Below are 24,963 nucleotides of genomic sequence, written 5' to 3'. Positions count from 1 at the left end.
CTTGCTTATTGTGAACAATGCTTCAATGAATACTGGAATGCAGGTATCTCTTTAACACACAGATTTCAATTTCTTTGGATTTTTTATTTGCATTTCCCTAATGACTAAAGATGTTGGGCAACTTTTCATTTGCTTATTGGCTGTTTGCATATCTTCTCCTGAGAAATGTCTATTCAGATCTTTGCCAATTTTCAATCAGATTATTTGTCTTTTTATTATTGAGTTGTAAGAGTTCTTTATATATCCTAGATACAAGTCTCTTATCAATATACAATTTGGAAATATTTTCTTCCATTCTTTAAATTGTCATGTCATTTTACTGATGATGCCCTCTGAGGCACTAAAGTTTTTAATTTTGATGAAGTTCAAATAACCTATTTTTCCTTGTTTGTAGTTTTAGTGTCCTAACTGAGAAACCATTACCTAACCCAAAAACCACAAAAAATGTTTCCTGTTTTCTTCTATGAGGTTTATAGTTTTAAGTCTTAGATTTGGATCTGTGATTTAAGTTAATTTTTCTTTCTGTCTGGTGTGAGGGAACAGTCCAATTTCGTTCTTGTGCATGTAGATATCTAGTTGTCCCAGCACCATATGTTGAATTTTCTTGGTAATCTTGCTGAAAATTAATTGACCATAAATGTAAGGGTTTCTTTCTAGGTTCTCAATTCTAGTGCACTGATCTATCTGTCTGTCCTTATGCTGGTTCCACAGTCTTAATACTCATATGGAATTTTAATTCACTTAACACAAGTAAAGCTAATGACATCAAATTAGTACCATTTACATTTATTATCTCTCAATATTATAAAATCTTATGTATTAGAAAGCCTTGTAATGTATATATAATTTACTTTTACAATCTTATTGTAGCATATGCATATAAGGTAAAAGTCTACTTTAAGATAAAAAATAAAATTTCTTATTATTCATTAAAAAAATTCATTTATAGAAATTCAAACACCATGGCAACAGAAAACGCTATTTCAACCCTGAGCCCTTTAAGTAATACCTTAAGGATTAAAAGATTACTTACATTTCACAGCAACATATTTACACATTTACTTATACAGTCACTGCCTACAGACAAGCACACACCCTCTCTCTCACACACCCACATCAATGTTTCAATTGAAGCACATGAGATTTCTAAATTCCCACATAATGACCAAATTTTAGAGTCAATATTTGAAATAAGAATTATCAACAGAAATCAAGACTCTTAAGATATTTACTATATTTCTGATATTTCAAATTTCAAGCAAAGTGATCTATATGTATATATGTCATTATAAAAAAAACTGACCAGCAAAAAAACAGCAGCCTTTAAAAATGCCTTATTAAGATTTCCTTGTTTAGGATATGAGGAATAAGGGAAACATCTCCCAATTCAACAGCAATGAACTGATATTTAAATGATATGCTTTTCTTATGATGATGATAATTATAGGACATTATAAACATACCTCTTAGGAGGAATTATTTCACATTTTCATTAGGCAAAGGCAGGCATGTAAATATAATGTGCCTTTGATAACAGAACAAAAAAAGGACTAGAAACAAATGCTAATAGCATATTTTGAATTTCAGCTACATAACCTATAACTCTAATATTTGCTCTTGAAATTGAGTTTTCATTAAAAAAATCAGGAATCTTACTAATTATCTCACTTATAATTAATTTTATTTAAATGTGATTTTCTTTATAAGTTTTCCTTCACAGTAATGATTATGGATCTCTTCTATAACACTATAGCCAGAAAAAAAAAACCCCACAAAGGTCTCCAAACCAAAACTTTATTAAGTATTTGCTATGGTAACTACCATAACGTGATAACAATATACCTACAAAAAGTTATGGCATGTAGGCCAGGCTTGGTGGCTCACGCCTGCAATCTCAGCACTTTGGGAGGCCGAGGTGGGCAGATCACCTGAGGTCAGGAGTTCGAGACTAGCCTGGCCAACATGGTGAAACCCCATCTCTACTAAAAGATACAAAAAAAAAAAAAAAATTGGCCAGGCGTAGTGGTGGGCACCTGTAGTCCCAGCTACTCGGGAGGCTGAGGTGGAGAACTGCTTGAACCCAAGAGGTGGAGGTTTCAGGGAGCCGACACAGTGCCACTGGACTCCACCTTTGGCGACAGAGCGAGACTGTCTCAAAAAAAAAATTATGGCATGTATTAAATTGATAGATTCTAACTGTCAGCAAAATAGAAGGAAAGAGGCTAAGAAAGTCAATGTGTAAAACAAAATTTTCTATTCATCTGAATAAAGCTCTAGTTACACATAGATTCTTAACTTTCCTAAATACTTTAAAGATTGTTGGTTGGGCGCGGTGGCTCAAGTCTGTAATCCCAGCACTTTGGGAGGTTGAGGCAGGTGGATCACCAGAGGTCAGGAGTTCGAGACCAACCTGCCCAACATGGTGAAACCCCATCTCTACCAAAAATACAAAAATTAGCCAGGCATGGTTGCATGCACCTGCAACCCCAGCTACTCAGGAGGCTGAGGCAGGAGAATCGCTTGAACCTGGGAGGTGGAGGTTGCAGTGAGCAGAGATTGCACCATTGCACTAAAAAAAAAAAATCATCCAGTGGTGCCACCTTGGATAGACATCCACTGTATTAACATCTAAAGGAGGCTTATTTCCAGCAGAGAACAAAAGGGGAATTATATAAATGAATACAAATTAATCCTCTGGAAATGTGCCATTTAACTATACATTTGAGAGGTCCCACAGGCATATAAAAATTCTAGGTTGCTTATCTTTAAAATCTATAAAATGGAGGGTCCATCTCTTTTATAATATATATGATTTCTCTCTATAAGACAAAGTTTTTTGTTTTTGATTTTGTTTTGCCTGAGACAGAGTCTCGCTCTTGTCACCCAGGCTGGAGTGCAGTGGCGCGATCTTGGCTCACTTGCAACCTCTGCCTCCTGGGTTCAAGTGATTCTCCTGTCTCAGCCTCCTGAGTAGCTGGGATTACAGGAATCCATGACCACGCCTGGCTAATTTTTGTACTTTTAGTAGAGACAGGGTTTTGCCATGTTGGCCAGGCTGGTCTTGAACTCCTGACCTCAGGTGATCCATTCGCCTCGTCCTCCCAAAGTACTGGGATTACAGGCGTGAGTCACCGTGCTCGGCCTTTTTTTTTTTTTTTTAACTACTTGGTATTAAATGGCTAGGCAAGGGAAATTTATCAATATTATCTAAGATTCTCCACATGGACAACTTGAAAACAATTCAAATTATATAAGTCAAATAGGAAATCATGGCACCTTGATTTCTAACAATGGAAGAGGTATTACATGTGTAAGATAGAATCTTATTTTGAACATTGCCTAGCTCTCTCATTCCACAGTGTAATACTGGATTTCCTCTGGAGTATATCTTACGCTCCTCTCCCAAAATACATAAAAAATAAGGTTTACACTTTCCCAAGCAAAGGTAACTTAATGCTACATATCCTCCCAGAAACAAGCCTAATTTTCCTTTATACAGTCTTTCCTTGTTTTGGAGGGAGAAAATGTTCTCTTGGGTGCCTACAGTCATGTCAAAAGCTTTACTAGGTTACTGTCTCAGCTTCTTCTGGAATTAGTGAAATCACATTTATTTCTTCATTAGATTCTTTTTAATCAACCCCAACAAACATTTGCCTTTGATTGTTATGCCTCAATTACTTAAACTTTGTGGGCATTTGACTTTGCAGCATCAAGTTTTTAGGAAATTATAATCATAATCAATGTGTGGAATAGCTGTAGCCAAAACAGAAAAAGATTCCTTCCTAGGCTTCATCTAAATGGATACCATATATCTCTGGATATTATGGACTAAAACTGTACTGGCATTTTTTTAAATTCTATTTTGAACTCTAAGTACAAACAGAATTGGTTTCTCTGTGTCACTCATGGGACTTTCCCAGTATTATTCTTTTCCAAAGTACCTTCTTTCCTCACGCTTCCTTCATTCTTTTCCATCAAGTGTCCATGTTCAGTATTATTTTTCCTACTGCCCTCCCTCCACCCCCATGCATTAGCTGTAAAGTAGATGTAAAGCTTGGTGTAAGTCCAAAAATTTTATGATCAAAATATATACTTAGCAAATTGTTTGGCTAAATCTTTCATGTAGGATGAAAGATTATTACCACAATTCATTAGCAAATTATAGACTTTGAAATGTAGGCAGACAAATATTTGGCCCTGTATCAATCAATTTGGACCAGCTGGGTAGAAATTCACACAATCCCAGGAAACCTGGGAAGTGAGGTGCTCTTTCATTTTTCATTCACTTGAAACATTAAAGAAAAATTATCATTCTATAAAAATGTCCACTTTTCAAGATTTCAGCAAACAATTTTAGAATAGGTCTTATTTTCAGCCAATCACTACTTTAGTGACCAATAAACTAATTTTTCTTGCAATTGATTGTGGAAGAATAGTGCCTAATGCATACAGGGGCACTCTAATACTTAGCCATGATAATCCAGTTTAAAAAGCTAAATATTTAATAACAGTTCTATTGCTTTTAAAAGGTGGGGGGCTGTACTATAGACATTAAATAAGCCCAGAGACTAATTTTGCAGTTATTCATGATAAATAATATCATTAACATTCTCTCTCTGGGCCCCCCTAGCATACTGAGGTGACCCTGTACAAAGATTCTGATTGATCCTATGTCTGTCTGTTTTGGTTAAGCTACAGGGCCGTATACAGGAACAGCTGCACTTTGGGAGCAACTTAAAACAAATTTCATCTTAGTGGCATCTAATCCAGTGCTTGGTATAAGACTCATGGAAAAGTCAGTGTCAAAATTAAACAATGCCGGCTTTGCAATGAGCAGACGCTTTTGCCTTGCAGCTGTAAAACCCTAGAACAATCCAGTACTCTACTGTCTGGTCACGCAATGACCACAAAGCAAGGAATACATTTTGTCATTTATATAAAATGTTTACTACAAGCTTTTAAAATCTTTTTTCTCTAAAAAAAAAGTTTTTCAAAATAATAATAGGAGTACATTGAGGGTAATAAGGTACTATACTATAGCCCTATATTGAGCAGCAGGATTTTTTAAAAGAATATTTATCACAAAAAGTATGTTTGAAAAAGAAAAACTCCTTAACTGTATAACACTGAGTCATACACAAGACACATTAGACAAAAGAAAAATTACCATAACCAGATGTTTGAAGAGGCTGTAACCAAATAACCTTTGGCATATAAAGATAAACATGTAAATAACTTTCTACATGCAGGCCTTATCTTAATATGCCAAGTCTTGGTCCAGCTTATATTTATGAGCACTTTATATTCACTTACCCATCCTTTGGTTTAATTTCTTGTGTGTGTGCACGTTTGTTTTACAGAGGGTTGGGGAGGAATGAAGAGGTTGGTTACTATTTCTTATCTTAGGACTAGAAGATAGTTAAACGTTAAAATAGTTCTCAGCTTAGGTAATGTGGTACTTACCACATCTATGAAGAAATTATAGCCTTTCCCAACACATACCCTAGGAAAATAACCTTGTCTCTGGCATTCAGGAATCTAGGAGTTAATATTTTAATACTGAAAAAGAAAAACCTCTTCTTCATGCATGAGGAGCACTGTCTCTGTGAAACCAAAGAATCAGCCCCATCTAAGTAAGTGACTACATGGTCATGATCAATCCACTTCTGCTAACTGAGGTTCTGACTTTAAAGATAGCTTTTTATTGTACCTACAAGAAAGAAATCTAGTACCTTTACCTTTATTTTAAATGGTCTACTGCAAAAAATTTTTTGCAGTGAGTTTTTCTTAATCTTTCATATTTTTTCTTGAAATGTTTTTCTCCCCAAGGATATCAATTCATTAATGCCTCATTACTTACAAATTTCATTGTATATTTTGCTGGTGGAAGGTTTGGGAATTCTCCTTATATCCCTCCTCACCCTATAACTTACATTTCAATGAGCACTCCCAAAGTATGAGTACATTAATATGAATCAAATTTTATTTTAAATATATAAAAGGCATGCTACCCTCTTAAAGGAAGTCTTTAAGAAATAAAAAAGATTTTTGGGGTTGCTTGTGCATTTCTGTGTTTTATTTTCTAAAAATGTAATTAAAATTTATTGACATAAAAAGCTTATTGATGCAATATGCCTTTTAAAATATAAATTCTAGACATTAATTTGAAGAGACGATCCAAACTTTAAGAAGACTATGAAACATTTACAATTATCATGATGAACTATTGGTATGATTTTGTTGTATTCTTTGATAATAGCTATAATTAAAATTAACATGGTGGCGGTAATATATGCCATCAAACAAAAGTAAACAATGCCACTAAAATATATCACAAGAATTAAATTTAGAACTACAAAAACATAAAAAGCAGGTGATGTATATTCCTAAATTTGATTCCTTGTATCCTAACCCACATAGTTTACAATAAGAACTAATTATTTCACAGTCTTAGTATTCCAAATTACAGTACTATACATGAACAGCTTTAAGGATAAGGAATAACTATAAATTTGTACAAACTGGACAGTTTTTTTAATCTCATAAGTTTGGTTAATAATCAGAATTATGATAACAGAACTGTGTGAAAATATTGTTTGAAAGCATATTCCAAACTAAGATTATTAATTATACAACTGCAATTCACACTTAATGTACTTTATTACATTACATATTTTTATAGGATCATCTAGAGATTTGCAAAAAATGGTTGGCTCAAATAAATGGTTCTCTTTTAAGTGCATTTTATTCCTTTAGGTTCACACAATAACAGCAATATATTTTTAAAGTATATATTTTACTCAAAAAATACATAAGTAAGTCACAAACCAAAAGCTAACAGATGTGTGACTTCTAATTAGTTATAATAATCTCTGCTTCAATGCCATTAGAATGAGCCTTCCTTTTCTTTTGAAAACTAAAAAAGCTTTCCTTTGAATTTTAAACTGTCAGGGTGCTTCAAAGTCAATGTACAAAATCTGCTTTGATTAAAATTTTAGACATCTACAGTGATAACTTTATGAAAGGAAAATATTAAATTATAATTATCCTAAACAGACACAGTCTTGTGAAACTAACCCTACATTCATGTTAAAACACAAAGAGTTGAATATAATGAATTTGATTCATCCTCGGACACAAAGCTTCACCACAGTAAACTCAGTCAACTGTTGCTCTTGCGCCTATATTCATGGTGCTTAAATAGCGCACTTTAAAACAAAAAAAACTCCAATTGGCTTTTCATACATCCACCCTCCCCAAAAATAACGCACTTGAAAAACTCAAATGATATGAAAGGCTTCAAGGCCTCTTTTCTCCCTTTCATACCCCCCCTTTTTTTTTTATTTCTGTTTGCAGTAATCTGCCTTTCTCTTTCTCATTGCTACAGAGCAAGCGAGGAGGCTCAGAGCTTTGAAAAGGGGGCTCAGTGTGTAATGGGTCCACTAGAATTAATTTACTTGCACCAAATCCATTGAGCACAGAGGTTCTTTTCCCCCCTCTCTCTCTCTCTTCTCAAATCATTTGGAGTCGAACGCAGCCCCCGGCCTTTGTAATTCTAGTAAAGCACTTAAAGTGCACAGTAGGTGTTCATGAGGACCATCTGGTCAAAAGCAAAACAAGCTGCTGATTTTGCCTTTGAATAGAATGAAGCAAGTGTGAATTAGTCTCTTCAATTAGCACTATTACAACCTGTCAAGTGCATATTGTAAAACAGGATTATTACAGTATTGGTCACCAGTGCAATTATTTACTCTCTGCCTTTTCTTGCATATAAAAAAATCTTATGTTTATTAGTTTCTGATAACTGAACGTAATTTCTCTTAACCCAGGCATTTCAAAACTACCAACACATAAATCACAGATGATGAAATGTGGTCAGCTATCATGTTTGATACACAAAACTTAAGTAACAAAAGGCTAAAGACTGTTCTTAATTATTAAAATGTCATTGCTTCTATCGTCTTGAAATGCAGGTAGACAAATACTTATACGGGCCAAAAAAGATATCCAATCCAGATTATTCTAAAATAGTTCCAGAGAGGGGAAAAGACTTGTCAGTTCCAAAGAGCTACATTATAAATATTAAATTTATTACTTCAGGGGATAATTTGTTAAGAATCACAGGAAACCTCAATATTTATAAAATGATCCCTACTGATTTATTCATTTGAAGTGGTATGATTTCAACAGATCTCAGTTTTCAAATGCAACTTGAAACTAATAATATATATGCATATTTAAAAGATGCATAATCGTCTTTTCTGAAAGCTGAATAAAGGCTTGAATTCACTGCCCAGTTGCAGAAGAAATTATCTCTTTCATTCTTGCTAAAATGTCATTCGTGATTTCAAATTTTAAAAAATCAAACTATAATATATGTTAATTAAATTGGTTCATTCTAATTGATCCAATATATGCCATTTATCTTGCAGTAAAAACAAACCACTTACACTTTTAATTAAATAAGCACACATCTTAATTTACCCTCTTGCATATGCACATTCTCAGTTACCCTACTCTTACTTCAGTTCTGTGCCAGCAACCCCAACCCCTCCCCATACTGGAAAACAAAACAAACAAACCAAAAAAACACCCAATACTTTAAAACATTTACAGAAAGGCCATGTTAGTTAAGGAGTTATAGTCAACCCACTACTAGAACATCAATAATTAGCACAATCTGTGAAAGACTACATATTTTAATTACTGTTACTGGCCACCAGCATTAAAGGAGAATAGTCCAAAATATACGCTAGTCAAGCAAGTTAAGAAAGTAGCAAGTAGAAAAATAGACACAACACACAAAATCCGACGTTAGGTTCAAATGTTCAGAATCAGAGTTAGCCTTATGATTATTTAGCCAAGATTATTTTTAAGGATTGGTATAATCTATGTATTTAATTCATTCAGTTCCTGAGACTTATTCAACTCTATTGGCTTCCCACTTAATCACTACTTTGTACAACACTGTAATAGTACTGAAATGTTTTACTACTCCCTGCAAGATATATCTTTATAGGTTGCCAATTTTCCCCTTTCATGCCTTTAAGAGCTAAATCAACATTAATAAGAACAGTGAGAATTCTGAGGTAAAGTGAAACTTGGAAGAGGATTTAAATAATTCCAATAGCTATTCATCATGCTTCTTGCTGTAACAGATAAGTAATACTCCATGATTCTGCACTAAAAATACTTAGGTTTCTTATTGTTATTCTGGGTCATGTGTATATTCCTTAAATTTATATGACATCTACAAAGAAAACAATATTTTGCCTAACAGAAGCTTCTGCAGTAGTAAGGCCGATAACAAAGAATCAGTTTCCAAGAAAAGTTGGCTTGATTTCAGAGACTTCATATCCTTTTCCACACCTGGGTTTTGGATTTGCTGAAAGCGAATCAATCTTTTTTCCCCTTAATTTAACCCACCCCAAGTGCATTTGTAACCACAGATCTTTAATAGTATTAGTGAGAATTACTAGAATCTGCACAATAAACTGTTGACAAATCTGAATTCTCAGCGTAAAAAAAATTCATTAAAATAAGGTAAGCCTGTTTAAATTTAAGGAAACTCACAATTTTAAAGTGTGACAAATAGTTAATTTAGGACCCAAAAAGGTTGAAAAGACAGACTATCACAGAGTTACTGTCACATTCTTTGATATTTTTTACAAGCTGCTTGGTCATAATGGAAAACAGAAAAGATTTTTCGTCTTTAAGACTACTTGCAACTCTCTCCATTCTGACCTTTTTATACTGTCACTGCTTTCTCCCCAACCAGGAGGATAATGTAACTGGAAGGATTTGTACAGAGTTTTAAAAAAACAAAATCAAAATGAAAACCCTCAATAACTAACTGGCTTAAATTAAAATCTAGAGCACCTAAAGGACACAAGTCACGCATTGTGAGGCAGCAGACCACAAAGCCAGAATGAACAAACACTTGTACAACTCTTGGTTTATCACCATTAACTTGCAATGACCATATGGTCATTGAATAGTTTATTTGAAATTCAAACTGCATTTTAGTTCTATTTTCTAACTCAGTATTTTAAAAAAATGTACTTTGTTCTAATTAAAAGTTGAAATCATAGTGCCTTTTTCAATCCTGTTTCATTTAATAGAAATTTCCCTCTGGGTGAAAAATAGTGCAAAGTTTTCTTTTAAAAATGCAAGGCTTTCAAAAATTAAAAAAAATATATATATATAATACACTAAAAAAATGACCAGGAACCTTTGTGTTTTGAACATTTTTTCCTTTCCCTCAATTATATTAGTCAGGATTTATTCTTGGACCTATTAATACTGAAAAGAAATTCCTGAAACTGGTGAGATAGATTAATTTACAATTTAGCACATATGGTATCATTAAGCTTTCACATTAATAAAAGACAAATACTAGCATTATAAAATAAAACTACAAAATAATTTCACAATTATATTTTTATCTTGATGCAATCAAACTAACTTTCCAATCATGCAACAAGAAAAAATGTACATACTTAAGTGTCATTGTGGATTGAATAGCTGTAGATAAGGGCACCTTGTCCTTCACCTGAAACTACCCCCTCCATCACAGGTGTTCCACAAGTTGAAGCAGAAAAGTCACAGAACTAGGCCCAGAGAGGTCCCACATCCTTTATCTAAGTTGTACAGAATAAAACAGCCTATGTGTACCTGTCTACTCACAGAGAAGCAAGTGACATAAGTAGCAACTGCATTTATTTGTTCCTGGCAAACTAGCATTTAAAAATATTATTTTAAATTAACTTAAAGGGAAAAAAAGGAAAAAGGAGAAGAAACCAAATTCTTGACAAGAAATACATAAGAATATCTGTCTTTGCAAAAATATTTCTGGAACATTTTTAAAATGACATTTAGAAAATGGTATAAAAAAGATTTACTGTTTTTAAGTCCTTGAAGCTTAAGATATATTTGATAATCTAAATAGCAGGCCACAGAGAACAGTTTCAGCCAACTGTGGCACACAATGGCACATTTACAGAATTTTAAATATTTCTTTTAATAATTGATGTAGTCATTTTGAATCATTCTGCATAGGATATCAGGTGTGAGCAGATTGCATTAACGCTGCTTAAACATTTCAACTTGTCAGTATGGCCAACTCGATTTCGGAAATATTTGCAGTATTTTCCCATCGAAACAGTAATAAAGGCAAAATAAATATATGCCACTACTTTATAATCACCGAACATTAATGAATATTTTATGTCTTTTTAAATCTCCCTGTTTAATTTAAAAGGGTGAAATTAAGTCTCCTCCCTGCAATATGCCAATTATCTGTAAATCAAACAATAACTTGGCCATTATGCTCCTTTTTGTTAATATAAGAGAAGCTAATTTGAAAACACTGAATAGCATTTTTAGGCTATCTGCTGAATAGTCCTTTCTGCCCTCTTGTGGGAGAAAGCTGAAACACACTCAAATAACAGAAACTAGGGGTAGGGGTTGAGAGGGTGGCAGCAAAATTATGGCTAGAAAATTCAACCCCGAAGGAAAAAAAGGCAAACTATATTTATTCATCATGCATTACACTATTCTTCAATTTTCAAGTCAGCAATAAAATGAATTTACCTCTTATCTTTGTTATGTTGGTTAAACTGAAGTTATTTTAAATCTAAATTTCCTTGTTTCATATATTCACATATACAATTTAGATTTTACTATCCTGTAAAATTTCAGATGCTATAATAACTCGGAGATGGAGCCACGGCAAAACATTATTTCTACCAGAAAAACACAAATGATTCTTCAAGGAATTAAGTTTTTTAATTTAGAGAATAAAATACTCATTATGGAGGTTGAAAATGAAATTACAATTTATACATATTTAAAATCCTGAAAAAAAATTAAATAACTCAAACCTACAATTCAGTTTAGCAATCAGATCAGAAAAAAATTTTAAAGAGTTTAGCTTCTAGAGTCAACAAACTATTCAAGTAATCAATGAAGAAAATAAAGCAATAAGTTATTCATGTCAAATTCAGAAGCTGAAATTCATTAACACAATATAAAAAAGGAAACCATTAATAGTCTACAGAAACAGTTCATATATTTCTGAAAGAAAACACCAGGGTGAAAACTGGTTCTTTCAAAATGACATTAAGTGATTATTTTAAGCAATGTAGTCTAAGAAAAACATTATAAAATAATCCAAGATTAAGCATGATTAATTCTCTTTAGAAAAATTAGTAGACAAATGACTGTTGCTTTCATAACTTATAAGGTGTAATGCAACATAGTCATCATTTCAATGTTTCTAAACACAAGTCCTGTCATAGCCTTAAATGTTCCCCCCACCCTCCACGAAGATAGAATTACTAGCTTTTAGGTGGGTGGGGCCCAAGGCATACCAAGAAGGTACCTCTTCTCTCTTGGGGGAGGTTCTCTTTTGAAACAGTGGCCCTGGTTGGTCGTGTTGAAGAAAATACTGACACTATAAATAGACTCTTCTCATATTCTAAGCTAAAAGATAGTCTACAACAGCATCTTAGGCATACTGCCCAAGGGCAGGATGGAGCTGCTTAAGAAAAGTCCCCTCAAATTCCTTTTAGAAACAGGCAGAGTACACAATATAAATTATTATTTGAGAGCAACCTTTCAAATAAAATATAAGCATCTTCCAAAATGAATGTTGTCAACAATTTCCAAAGTAGTATTTTGAATAATGACTATAAAACCATGAAATATGTTACATAATAATCAGTTATTTTTAAGCAGCGTTTCAAGTTGACTAGTTTAAAAATTATCAAGAGTTCCCATTTACATCTTTCTAGGTCAAGTCATTTAGTATATCTACAGTAATCATTGATGCTCCAGTTAATTAAAATTTAAGAACCCAATAATGAAACATAAAGAGAATTTCCAACCAGAACAGATAAGCCCTCTTTAACAGGGTCAACATTAGCTATAATGAGCTACCTTTATTTCTTAGCTGTGAGACATAACTCACCTCTTGAATAGTACTGCTTCCTGAGAAGTTCAGGTTGTACTCCCGCTGGACTTCTCGGTGGGTGATGATCAGCATGAAGTTTTGATTTAATGACTCCTGCAGGGCACTGAAAGGGTTGAAAGAAAAACAAGGAACTCAGAGATGAACAAGTTCTAGCTTGCTTTACAGCTAGCTGCAAAAACCCCAGGAGTACCCTAACCTCCACACAGGCATGTCTGGGCCCAATGTTATCATATTTTCAGCTCCTAAAGGCAAGAGAACACACTGAGAACAATCAAGGGGAGCTAACCTGTTAACTCTTTCTCTACCAAGGTGTTTTTAAATTTCAAGTCTAAATGCTTTGTATACTTAAGAATTTTCTACAAGTCATAGGCTAATTCATAATATCTGTATATGTATCTCCTCCAACAAAACTGTCAATTATATCAACTCCAAATATGCTACTAAAATGTATATTCAAAGACTCTGGTTCAATTCCAAGTGAAATAGCTGTTCTAGAATAACAGAAGTATGAAACTATTATTTATATTCATGAATCTGATTTCAGTCAAAATTCAGAAGATATTGAAATCTACAGAACTTCAATTGCTATGTAAAAATTCATTCAAAATAATTGTGCTTTCACTTAGGACTCAGTAATACACAGAATTTAGAAACTGGAGAAATCATAGCAACATTTTGTAAAGCCTATAACAAAGTTCCAAAATTTAGAAATTTATCAGAACCATGAAGAGTATACGAAATTAGTGAAAAAATCAAGAAATGTAAGTCATGGTTCTATTTTTATCTCCTCCTGGAACTGTCAATTATATCAAATTCCAAATATGCTACTAAAATGTATACTCAAAGACTCTGGTTCAATTACAAGTGAAATACAGAAGTATTAAACTAATATTAAATGAGTATTAAACTAATATTAAATGAGTATTAAACTAATATTAGAAATATTATTTTCATCAGTATTGAAAATAAAGACCTATCATCAGTATGCCTGAATAATTTCTACTGCCTGTCTCAAGTGTAATTTTGCCATGCCTATGGTACCAGGAAAATATTTTGGGTGTGCTCCATGGTTTTAGCCTTCAACTTTCCTCCTTTGCCCATCTGTAACTATGTGACAAATACACACACAACATAAAGATCAGAATTAGACAGATAGGATGGGCACGGTGGCTCACGCCTGTAATCCCAGCACTTTGGCAGGCCGAGGCCAGTGGATCACGAGATCAGGAGATCAAGACCATCGTGGCTAATACGGTAAAACCCCGTCTCTACTAAAAATGCAAAACATTAGCCAGGTGTGGTGGCGGGCACCTGTAGTCCCAGCTACTTGGGAGGCTGAGGCAGAGGAATGGCATGAACCCGGGAGGCGGAGGTTGCAGTGAGCTGAGATTGTGCCACTGCACTCCAGCCTGGGCGACACAGCGAGACTCTGTGTCAAAAAAAAAAAAAAAAGAATTAGGCAGATAATCTGTCTGCCCTATTGTCTTCCATAGCGTTCACAGGTTAATTGTAGACTATACTTAGCAAGCACCAATATATGTATCATGAAATATTAGTAACCAAAATAAAAGAAAATCACACCCAACTGAAATAGAATTTCTTGAAGCAAGGACCTTTGTCACTATATCCTTAGAAATTAAGCATAATGGGCTGGGTGCACTGGTGCACGCCTGCAATCCCAGCACTTTGGGAGGCCAAGGCGGGTGGATTGCCTGGACTCAGGAGTTCGAGACCACCCCGGGTAACATGGTGAAACCTCGTCTCTATTAAAATACAAAAAAAAATTAGCTGGGCGTCGTGCTGGGCTCTGTGGTCCCAGCTACTCGGGAGGCTGAGGCAGGAGAATCACTTGAATCCAGAAGGTGGAGGTTGCAGTGAGCTGAGATGGCACCATTGCACTCCAGCCTGGGCGATAGAGGGAGACGGTGTCCCAAAAAAAAGAAAGAAAAAACAAAAGAAAAAGGAAAAGAAAGAAAAGAAATTAAGCATAATGTGTGGCACACTACAGATATTTATTGCATAATGAATGAATTGTGAACTTCTAGAAGGCAAGAGTCATTCATCTTTGTATCTCACACAGAAATGTTGCCTTCTGGAAACTACCATAGGAGTTAAGACTTTGATTTTATTCATTTATGTATCAACATTAACTTGATGACTTGCATTGTTCCAGGTGCTAAGGAGCTGCGTGCGCCACCACACCCAGTTAATTTTTGTATTTTTAGTAGAGATGAGGTTTCACTATGTTGGTCACAATGGTCTTGAACTCCTGACCTCATGATCCACCCACCTCAGCCTCACAAAGTGCTGGGATTACAGGTGTGAGCCACAGCGCCCGGCCCGCCCCTGGAACATTTTATAAAGAGAACTAGTAAGATATGACTTACATTTACATTTATACAAGATTATTCTGGCTGTTCTGGCCACAGTGAGCAAAGACTGGGGGTAGGGAGAGCAGACAGGAGGCTGGTTCAGGAAAGAAGTGATAGTAGCTTGGACTAAGGTGGTAGAGGCACAGATGAAAAACTGTCAAGTTCAGAATATATTTTAGAGGTGGAAGTCAGACCACTTACTGATGGAGTGTGAGAGAAAAACATAACCCCAAGGTTCCTGGCCTAAGTAAATCGGAGAATGAAATTACATTTAACAAGAAAAAGTGGAGTAGTGGCAGGTGAGGTGGAGAAATTGAGAGTGAAGTTTTCGTTCAAAGTTTGAGATGTCCATTGAGATGTTTTGAGATGTCTATTAGACAGTAAACAAAAAAAAAAAATGTCATGTAGAGTTGAATATAAGACTCAAAGGTCAAGTAAGAGAGCCCAGAGCAGGAGAGTCAGTAGCATATAGTCAGTTTTTAGGCTTCGAAGCCAAAACAAATCACCTAGAAAAATAAGTGACACAGACAAAAGAGAGGCCAAGATGGAACCCTAGGGCATTTCAGTCATTTGAAATCAAGCAGAGGAGAATGAGTCAGTTTAAAGGAGATTGATAAATCATCAGTGAGAGAAGAGAAAAATCAAGAAAGTCTAGTATAAGGGAGCCAAAAGAAATAACTGTTTCAAATAGGAGGGTGGGATCAGTTACGCCAAATGCTACTGAGGCATTAAAGGCGGGAAGGGCAGAAAAATGACCACATTCAGGAAGCAGCCAAAAGCTCAATGTGACTGCAGTGAAGGCTGTGTGAGAGAAGTCTACTGGGAAATGAGGCTCAGACAATAGATGGGGTCAATGATGAATATATATATGTTGAATGAATTTGAGGACAGAAATGGCGAGTAATGGAAAGACTTCTTGAGGTTTGAAGGCCTTTCAAAGGTAGATCTATTGTACAACTATTCTCCAAAATGTGGCTTTTTCTCTAGAGCTTGTCTGACATCCCCTCATGTCAAAAACATGCTCACTACAATCTTTGTTCATATTGTTCCCATCCTCCTTTCCTTTGCTCCCTTCCAAATACTGCACAGCTTTCAGATCACCTTTCAGGCCTCTACTTGGGTTTAGTAATGACCTTCTCTTCTCCTCTGAATTCCTATATCACATACTTTATTGTCTTGTACAGTTTGCTTTGTTTCATGTGTGGATACCCTGAATTCTAGACTATATGTTTTTATAATAACTGATTACTTATCAGTATATCCCTTGGAAAGTAGCAAACTAGAAGGTGATTCAATTCAACTGTATAAAGATTCAAGAAATACTTCTGCATATTCTGAACTGCATACAAAGAACTACTGATTATCATTTTTTTAGCCTGAGGTTTCATTTTACTCACAAAATTATACTTCTGAAAGGTTAATTGCCCCTGGTCATCAAGCTACAAAGAGGTGGAACTAATTGTCCCTGGTCATCAAGCTACAAAGAGGTAGAATCCAGCCCCTAACCTATATTTGATTCTATGTTCTTCAAACCTGAGCATCCTATCTCCCAAAAGGCTAGGCTGCTTGGGCGATACAAGGTGAACAAGACTCCTGCCTGCTAGAAGTTTACCGCTCATTCATTCACTCTATAATTATTTGATTCCTATTATCTATAATAATACAGGAATAAAAGATAGAAATCACTGACCTCAGAGAGGTTCGAAAAGATGTTAAGATTATGGAGAAGGGAGAATACTTTAAAGTACTATGAAGAAAAATGGACAATAATTTGATAAGTAGATACGGAGGATGATTTCAGACATAGAACAGTTCAGAAATGAAGATGGGGAAATATTAAGAAACGTGTTAGAAAGCAATGAGGAAGAAGTGTAAGGTGATGTGAAGAAAGGTTTCTGACAGAGAAAACCTTAACAATGTTAAAGACCTCCATTATGGAGGGCTTCAAATGCTAGGCTGAGGAGCTCGGAGTTCCAGAAGTCTTGATTGTTATATAGATCTTCCTTTACCTTTACATATGAATCTATGCATATGTTTAATATTTTTAGCGCTTGCCTTTATGCAATTCCTTAGATATGTTTCTTGATCTTGACTGGCAGACTTGTGTAACAACTTTGCAAACAGGTTTGCCAGGACCAGTTTGACTGCCAGACTGCTTTAGAACACCAATTTTGTCTAGTTCTACAATTCCTGGATAGCTGTGGAAGAGGGTAATTTGGCAAGCATAATATTTATGGCTTTAAACTGCTTTGGAGTCATAAAGCCAGATCTGAATCCGTTTCACTACTTGCTAGTTCTTTGAACTCGACAAGTCATTCATTCTTTTTTTCCCCATTCATTCTTTCAACCATATTTATTGAGTGTCTAACATGTAAAAGACCCTATTTTAGGCATTTAACCACTCTGCAAATTCTTAGAAGAGGAAGATAATCCTTCACTCATAGAACTATGAATATTACATTTAAAAACCCAGTTTTTTTTTTTTCGAGACAGAGTCTCGCTCTGTCACCCAGGCTGGAGTGCAGTGGTGCGACCTCGGCTCACTGAAACAAGACGGGGTTTCACCATGTTAGCCAGGATGGTCTCAATTTCCTGACCTTGTGATCCGCCCATCTCAGCCTCCCAAAGTGCTGGGATTATAGGCATGAGCCACCGAGCCCGGCCAAGTGGCATTTTTTTTTTTTTTTTTTTTTTGAGATGGAGTCTTGCACTGTCACCCAGGCTGGAATGCAGTGGCGCAATCTCGGCTCACTGCAACCTCCACCTCCCAGGTTCAAGCAGTTCTCCTGCGTGAGCCTCCTGAGTAGCTGGGATTACAAACACACACCACCACATCCAGTTAATTTCGGTATTTTTAGTAGAGACGGGGTTTCACCATTGTGGTCAGGCTGGTCTCAAACTCCTGACCTCGTGATCTGCCTGCCTCAGCCTCCCAAAGTGCTGCAATTACAGGCGTGAGCCACCGCACCCGGCCAAGTGGGAATTTTTATTGCACATAAGTTATAAGGTGAGCTATTACAACTTACTGAAAACAGAACACTTTTGAAGGGTACTCATACTTTAAAATCTTACAGTGATAGTGAAACATCAGCAAAAGGATCTACAGTGCTTTTGTAGCAGTTACTTTTCATGTTTTAGTTCTATCCCCTGGCAGGAGTTCATACAGAATAAAACCTTGTTTTGATCACCAAACTTAACTGTATATTGTGCCTAATGTTACCCAGACTGACTTTTTTTTTTTTTGAGATGGAGTCTCACTCTGTCTCCCAGGCTGGAGTGCAATGGCATGATCTTGGCTCACTGCAACCTCCACCTCCCAGGTTCAAGCGATTCTCCTGCCTCGGCCTCCCGAGTACCTGCTACAGGCGCATACCACCGTGCCCAGCTAATTTTTGTATTTTTAGTAGAGACAAGGTTTTACTATATTGGTCAGGCTGGTCTTGAACTCCTGACCTCGCGATCTGCCCGCCTCAGCCTCCCAAAGTGCTGGGATTATAGGCATAAGCCACCACACCCGGCCTGTTCTTTTTTACAGAGGTCTTGTTTGGGGCTGATTCTACCACATTGATGCTCCTTATGAGTAGAGTTTGTTTGGAGAAGTCAGATAAGGGTATTATCTTTAAACTTAGACTCTAGCCTGCTCCATTCACTTAGCCATTAATAATAATGACTAACACTTAACAAGTGCTACCACATACCAGGCATTAAGAGATTCATATCATTATGAAGTTATTATCATAATTTCCATTTTACAGATGAGGAAACTGATGTTAAGTTACTTGCTTAATTACTATCATACAAAAAAGGTAGCAATGACCTAGGTCTAACTTCAGAGATAACACTCTTACGATTGGACCTTCAGGTACTAAGGAAGTGAACACAGTAAGATCACATTTCTGCCCTTATTGAGTCTACTGAGGGATGGGCAAAGAAGCAAACTTGCAATTCACATATAGTACCCCTGTGCTTCTGTAATACTGATTTTCCTAAGGTGCTATGGAAACACAGAATAACAACTAAATTAGACCAGTGATGCTTTCCACAGAAACTGGCATGTGAACTGCTTAAGTTTTGTTTTGTGATGACTCTGAGGAGAGGGGTTAGTGGGGAAGGCTGTAAGAAATACGCCATGTTTGCTGGGCTTGGTAGCTCACACCTGTAATCCTAGCACTTTGGGAGGCAGAGGTGGGTGTATCCCTTGAGGCCAGGAATTTGAGACCAGCCTGGCCAACATGGTGAAACCCTGTTTCTACTAAAAATACAAAAATGAGCCAGGCGTGGTGGCACATGCCTCTAATCCCAGCTACTCGGGAGGCTGAAGTATGAGAATTGCTTGAATCTGGGAGGCAGAGGTTGCAGTGAGCCGAAATCGCACCACTGCACTCCAGCCTGGGCAGCAGAGAGAGACTCTGTTGTAAAAGAAAAAAAAAATGCCATGGTAATCTGTGTAATTTGCAAAGACATTTTTGCTAAAATGTTATCTAGGCAAACTGATCCTAGCTTCTAAAGCTAACTATGAGTTGAGTCCTCAGCTGCAGCATCCAGGAGCAATTTTCTCTCACACAGTACCCCCTAATTTAGGTTGGTTATGATAGTTAGCCATGGTTAAGCCACCTTGGAGCAGTCTTTTACCTTCAAGTTGGGGGGGGGGGGGCGCTGTGGCTCACACCTGTAATCTGAACACTTTGGGAGGCCGAGGTGGGTGGGTCGCTTGAACCCAGGAGTTCTAGACTAGCCTGGGCAACAAGGTGAAACCCAGACTCTACAAAAAATACAAAAATTAGCCCAGCATGGTGGCACGTGCCTGTAGTCCCAGCTACAGGAGGCTGAGGTGGGAGGACCTCTTGAGGATGGAAGGGGGAGGTTGTAGTGAGCTGAGATCACACCACTGCACTCCAGCCTGAGTGACAGAGCCAGACCCTCAAAAAAAAAAAAAAAAAAAGTTCATGCTGCTTCAACTTTTGATCTTCAGGGTCAAAAGGATGAGTGTTAACCAAAGAAATAATGAAACAGTAAGAAATAATGAAACAGTTTTAAAAAAAAGGCATGTTTTCTTTTTCTTTTGTTTTGAGACACAGTCTCTCACTCTGTCGCCCAGGCTGGAGTGCAGTGGCACGATCTAGGTTCACTGCAACCTCCGCCTCCCAGGATCAAGCGATTCTACTGCCTCAGCCTCCCTAGTAGCTGGGACCACAGGCATGTGCCACCACACCTGGCTAATTTTTGTATTTTTAGTAGAGACGGTGTTTCACTATGTTGGCCAGGCTGGTCTCGAACTCCTGATCTCGGGTGATCTGCCCGCCTTGGCCTCCCACAGTGCTGGGATTATAGGCATGAGCCATCGCGTCCGGCCAAAAAACTACGTTTTCTTTTCAATTAGAGACAGAAGAAAAGATATAAGGAAACGTAGAACCTTTAAAAAAAAAAAAACAAAGACAAGGTTTTGCTATGTTGACCATGCTAGTCTTCTCCTGGCTTCAAGTGATCCTCCTGCTGCAGCCTCCTGAGTAGTTGAGATTACAACCATAAGCCACTGCGCCTGGCAAATGTAAAAGCTTTTTTTTTTTTTTTTTTGAGATGGAGTCTTGCTCTGTCACCCAGGCTAGAATGCAGTGGCAGGATCTCGGTTCACTGTAACCTCTGCCTTCTGGGTTCAAGCAATCCTCCCGCCTCAGTCTCCCACGTAGCTGGGTTTACAGGCACCCACCGTGCCCAGCTAATTTTTTTGTTTTTTTAGTTGAGACGGGGTTTCACCATCTTGGCCAGGCTGGTCTGGAACTCCTGACCTCGTGATCCACCCGCCTCTGCCTCCCAAAGTGCTGGGATTACAGGCATGAGCCACCGCACCTGGCCTGATATACAAACTTTTTAAAAGCAGTTTGAATTTTAACTCAATGAAAGAAATGGTTTTGACAGACCATATATTCATTCTCTCTTCACTGGTATAAATATTTTTTCTTCATTATGATTTTTTTTTCAATAGAAATATTTGCATTATCTTCGCCTGGGTGTCATGGCTCACGCCTGTAATCCTAGCACTTTGGGAGGCTGAGGCGGGTGGATTACTTGAGGTCAGACGTTCAAAACCAGCCTGGCCAACATAGTGAAATCCCGTCTCTACTAAAAATTAAAAAAAAAAAACAATTAGCTAGGTGTGGTGGCGGCCGCCTGTAATCCCAGCTACGCAGGAGGCTGAGGCAGGAGAATCTCTTGAACCTGGAAGGCAGAGACTGCAGTAAGCCAAGACTGCCACTGCACTCCAGCCTGGGCAGCAAGGTGAGACTTTGTCTCAAAAACAAACAAACAAAAAACCAAAACAAACAAACAAAAAAACCTCCACATCTTCATGAACCCTCAGACGCTGGAGCTGGGTATCAGTTTTTTAGCCAGCTTTTGTGGGAACTGCCTTTGACTGACCTATTAAAGAAGGGAAGGGGGTATGGAGTCCCAGCCACTCAAGAGACTGGATATCCCCCAAGAATGGCTTGGGTTAACAGCTATGGACCCTTGGAAGATGAATCAAATCCTTCTCCTCACTGGTTTTTCTTTGCAAATTCATTTGCTTTTATTTTTCTAATAACTCTAAGCTCTGTCTATTTTCCACGTTCTCAGAGCCCCTGGGCAGACAGACACAGCTTGATTTCAGAGCAGACGTAGGCCAAGAAACCATAGCATTGAGTGCCCTGAGTCCAGACAAATGATATTTATATACACATCCAAATTTGAAGAGAAAATGTATTTCTTTAGGTTTCAAACACTGTAACAGATATAAAGCAAAAAAAAAAAAAAAACCTGTTGCAAAGTTCTAAAAATATATATCTATTTGCATTATCAACAAGGACACAATTTGGTTTCTACAAACAGAAAAAGACTATTAAAACTAACAGTTCTTCATCTACCCTCAGATATAGACTGAAGTTAATGTTCAAAATATAATCAGAATCACAGACTTTGTCCCTGGGGCTCCAGTGTTATTTGCAACAAAATAAAATGAAAGTTAACATTATTAAGCACCGAGTATGCAAAATGCTAGACATTTTCACACATATCACCTTATAATTTTTCTATACTGTTTCTTAATTTTAAAATTGAAGGTGGCGGGGTGGGAGCCAGGCACCGTGCTGTGTGCCTGTAATCCCAGCTACTTAGGAGGCAGAGACAGGAGAACTGCTTGAGCTCAGGAGTTTAAGACCAGCCTGGGCAACACAGAAAGGCCCTGTCTCAAAATAAACAAACAGATAAATAAATAAATAAATCTGGCATGTAACAGAAGATACTATTAAAATATAGTTAGATAACCACTTTAAAATTCTCAGTACTATTACTAAGCATTAATACCTATGCCATTAACAGTTCTAGAAATCTTTTTAGTAAAACTTCTTTTCTCTACTCTCTTCTTTGTCCACAAGTCTTAGGCTTCCAATGCTCTTTCATTAGCAGAATGTCCATCTAGCTATGCCTGGGGAGATCCCATTCCAATTTAACTATGAATATTTATCAGGAACAGAGAGGTTACCTGTAAAATACCAGCCTTCTAATGAGTACCAATGTAATTTTAAGTCACCGGCTTCGTTTATACATTTTACATACCCCTCCACATTTTTTAAAAAGGGGAAAATTAGGTATAGCAAATTTTAAAACATAGGCCCTAATAAATTTGAAGCTCTAACATAGGTATTTTTATATATATGAACATACAAAGCCATATATTATTAGCTTACATATATCAAGTATTGATAAAATCATCAACAACACAGAAAATAAATGTAACACTCTTTATTGTCTTGACTGAGTTTATATCTCATTCAGAGAGTACTTCTGCAACCCACTTATAAGAAAGCACAGAGTTATTTTAATACACAAAGTAATTTTTCAAGGTGAACTTAAGGTTGCATTATGTTAGTAAAACAATCCACTTTATTAATTCCTGATGAAGAAGAGGAATGACTTCCCTCCTGCCAACTAGCAGCAGGCCCATTTCACAGGGTACAACAGTAGTAGGCAAACTGTCTTGAACCAATAATAATCACAGTAATTTAAGGATTTCCTCTCTAGGAATTCCTTGAATCCAGAACTCCCTCTTAAAGTCTTCAGTAGACAGAAGAATTAGCTAAACTAACTCATCACCCACCTATTAATACATTAATAGTACTAGGGGAAGCACTCACTATTATAAAGTATACATCAAAATTAAACAACTAGACTAGGAAAGATTAATTCATACTGAGAGGTGAAGCCAGCTGGACTTCCTGGGTCAAGTGGGGACTTGGAGAACTTTTCTGTCTAGCTAGAGGATTGTAAAATGCACCAATCAGCACTCTGTGTCTAGCTAGACAATTGTAAATACACCAATCAGCTCTCTGTAAAACCACACCAATCAGAGCTCTGTGTCTAGCTAAAGGATTGTATATGCACCAATCAGCACTCTGTAAAAACGCACCAATCAGCGCTCTGGGTCTAGCTAAAGGATTGTAAATACACCAGTCAGCACTCCGTAAAAACACACCAATCAGTGCTGTGTGTGTAGCTAAAGGACTGTAAATGCACCAATCGGCACTCTGTAAAATGGACCAACCAGCAGGATGTGGGCAAGGACAAATAAGGGACTAAAAGCTGGCCACCCCAGCCAGCAGTGGCAACCCACTCGGGTCCCCTTCCATGCTGTGGAAGCTTTGCTCTTTTGCTCTTCACAATAAATCTTGTTGCTGCTCACTCTTTGGGTCTGCACCACCTTTAAGAGCTGTAACACTCGCTGCAAAGGTCCGCGGCTTCATTCTTGAAGTCAGCGAGACCACCAACCCACCAGAAGGAAGAAATTCCGTACACATCTGAAGGAACAAACTCTGGACACACCATCTTTAAGAGCCGTAACACTCACCGCGAAGGTCCGCGGCTTCATTCTTGGAGTCAGTGAGAACAAGAACCCACTGGAAGGAACCAATTCCAGACACAATAACTGGGCTTCAGGGCTGCTATGAACTGAATGTTTGTATACTTTCCAAAATTCATACATTGAAGCCCTAACCCCCAATGTGATGATATTTGGATATGGGGTCTTTGGGAGGTAATCAGGTTTAGGTGAGGTCATGAGAGTGGGGCCTTGATGATGCAATTAGTGTTCTTATAAGAAGAGAAAGACAGATAAGAGCTTTCTCTCTCTTTCTGCCTTGGGAGAACACAATGAGAAGGTGACAAAGCCAGGATGAGGGACTGATTTTGTCAGCACCATGGCCTTGGACTTTTGACATTCACAAATAAAGGGCTATTGTTTAAGCTACCCAATAAATGGTATTTTGTTATGGCAGCCCAAGGGGACTAATATAAAGGCTTTTAGGGCCTCTGTATTCATAGTACTCAAGTAAACAGCTGCCATGAGTTCAGCACAGGCTTCTAATGTACAAATCCAAATTGAAATCTCACTCACTAAAATCCCTTTTCATAGGGTATCACAGAAAGCAATATACTTTTGTCAAAACTCGTATAACTCAGAGACACTTAAGACCTGGCTGGGAATGGTGGCTCATGCCTGTAATCCCAGCACTTTGTGAGGCTGAGGTAGGAGGATGACTTGAGGCCAGGAGTTCAAAACCAGCCTGCGCAACATAGCAAGACCTCATC

At 37.1% G+C, this 24,963-nt stretch overlaps 1 protein-coding gene across 2 annotated transcripts in view; it reads right to left on the bottom strand.

Annotated features, from left to right (window-relative positions):
- The window catches only part of FAF1 (Fas associated factor 1), a 511,731-nt gene that overhangs the window by 259,945 nt on the left and 226,823 nt on the right, over positions 1–24,963 (bottom strand). For both annotated transcript variants that reach the window (XM_019018242.3, XM_055348410.2), the window contains exon 7: positions 12,971–13,076. In XM_019018242.3, the coding sequence (XP_018873787.1) occupies positions 12,971–13,076 (106 nt within the window). The remainder of the gene's footprint in view (positions 1–12,970; positions 13,077–24,963) is intronic.

Source organism: Gorilla gorilla, chromosome 1 (genome assembly GCF_029281585.2).
Source record: "Gorilla gorilla gorilla isolate KB3781 chromosome 1, NHGRI_mGorGor1-v2.1_pri, whole genome shotgun sequence".
NCBI lineage: Eukaryota > Metazoa > Chordata > Mammalia > Primates > Hominidae > Gorilla > Gorilla gorilla.
Note: the sequence above shows the minus strand (reverse complement) of the source record. Positions and strands in the feature narration are given on the sequence as shown.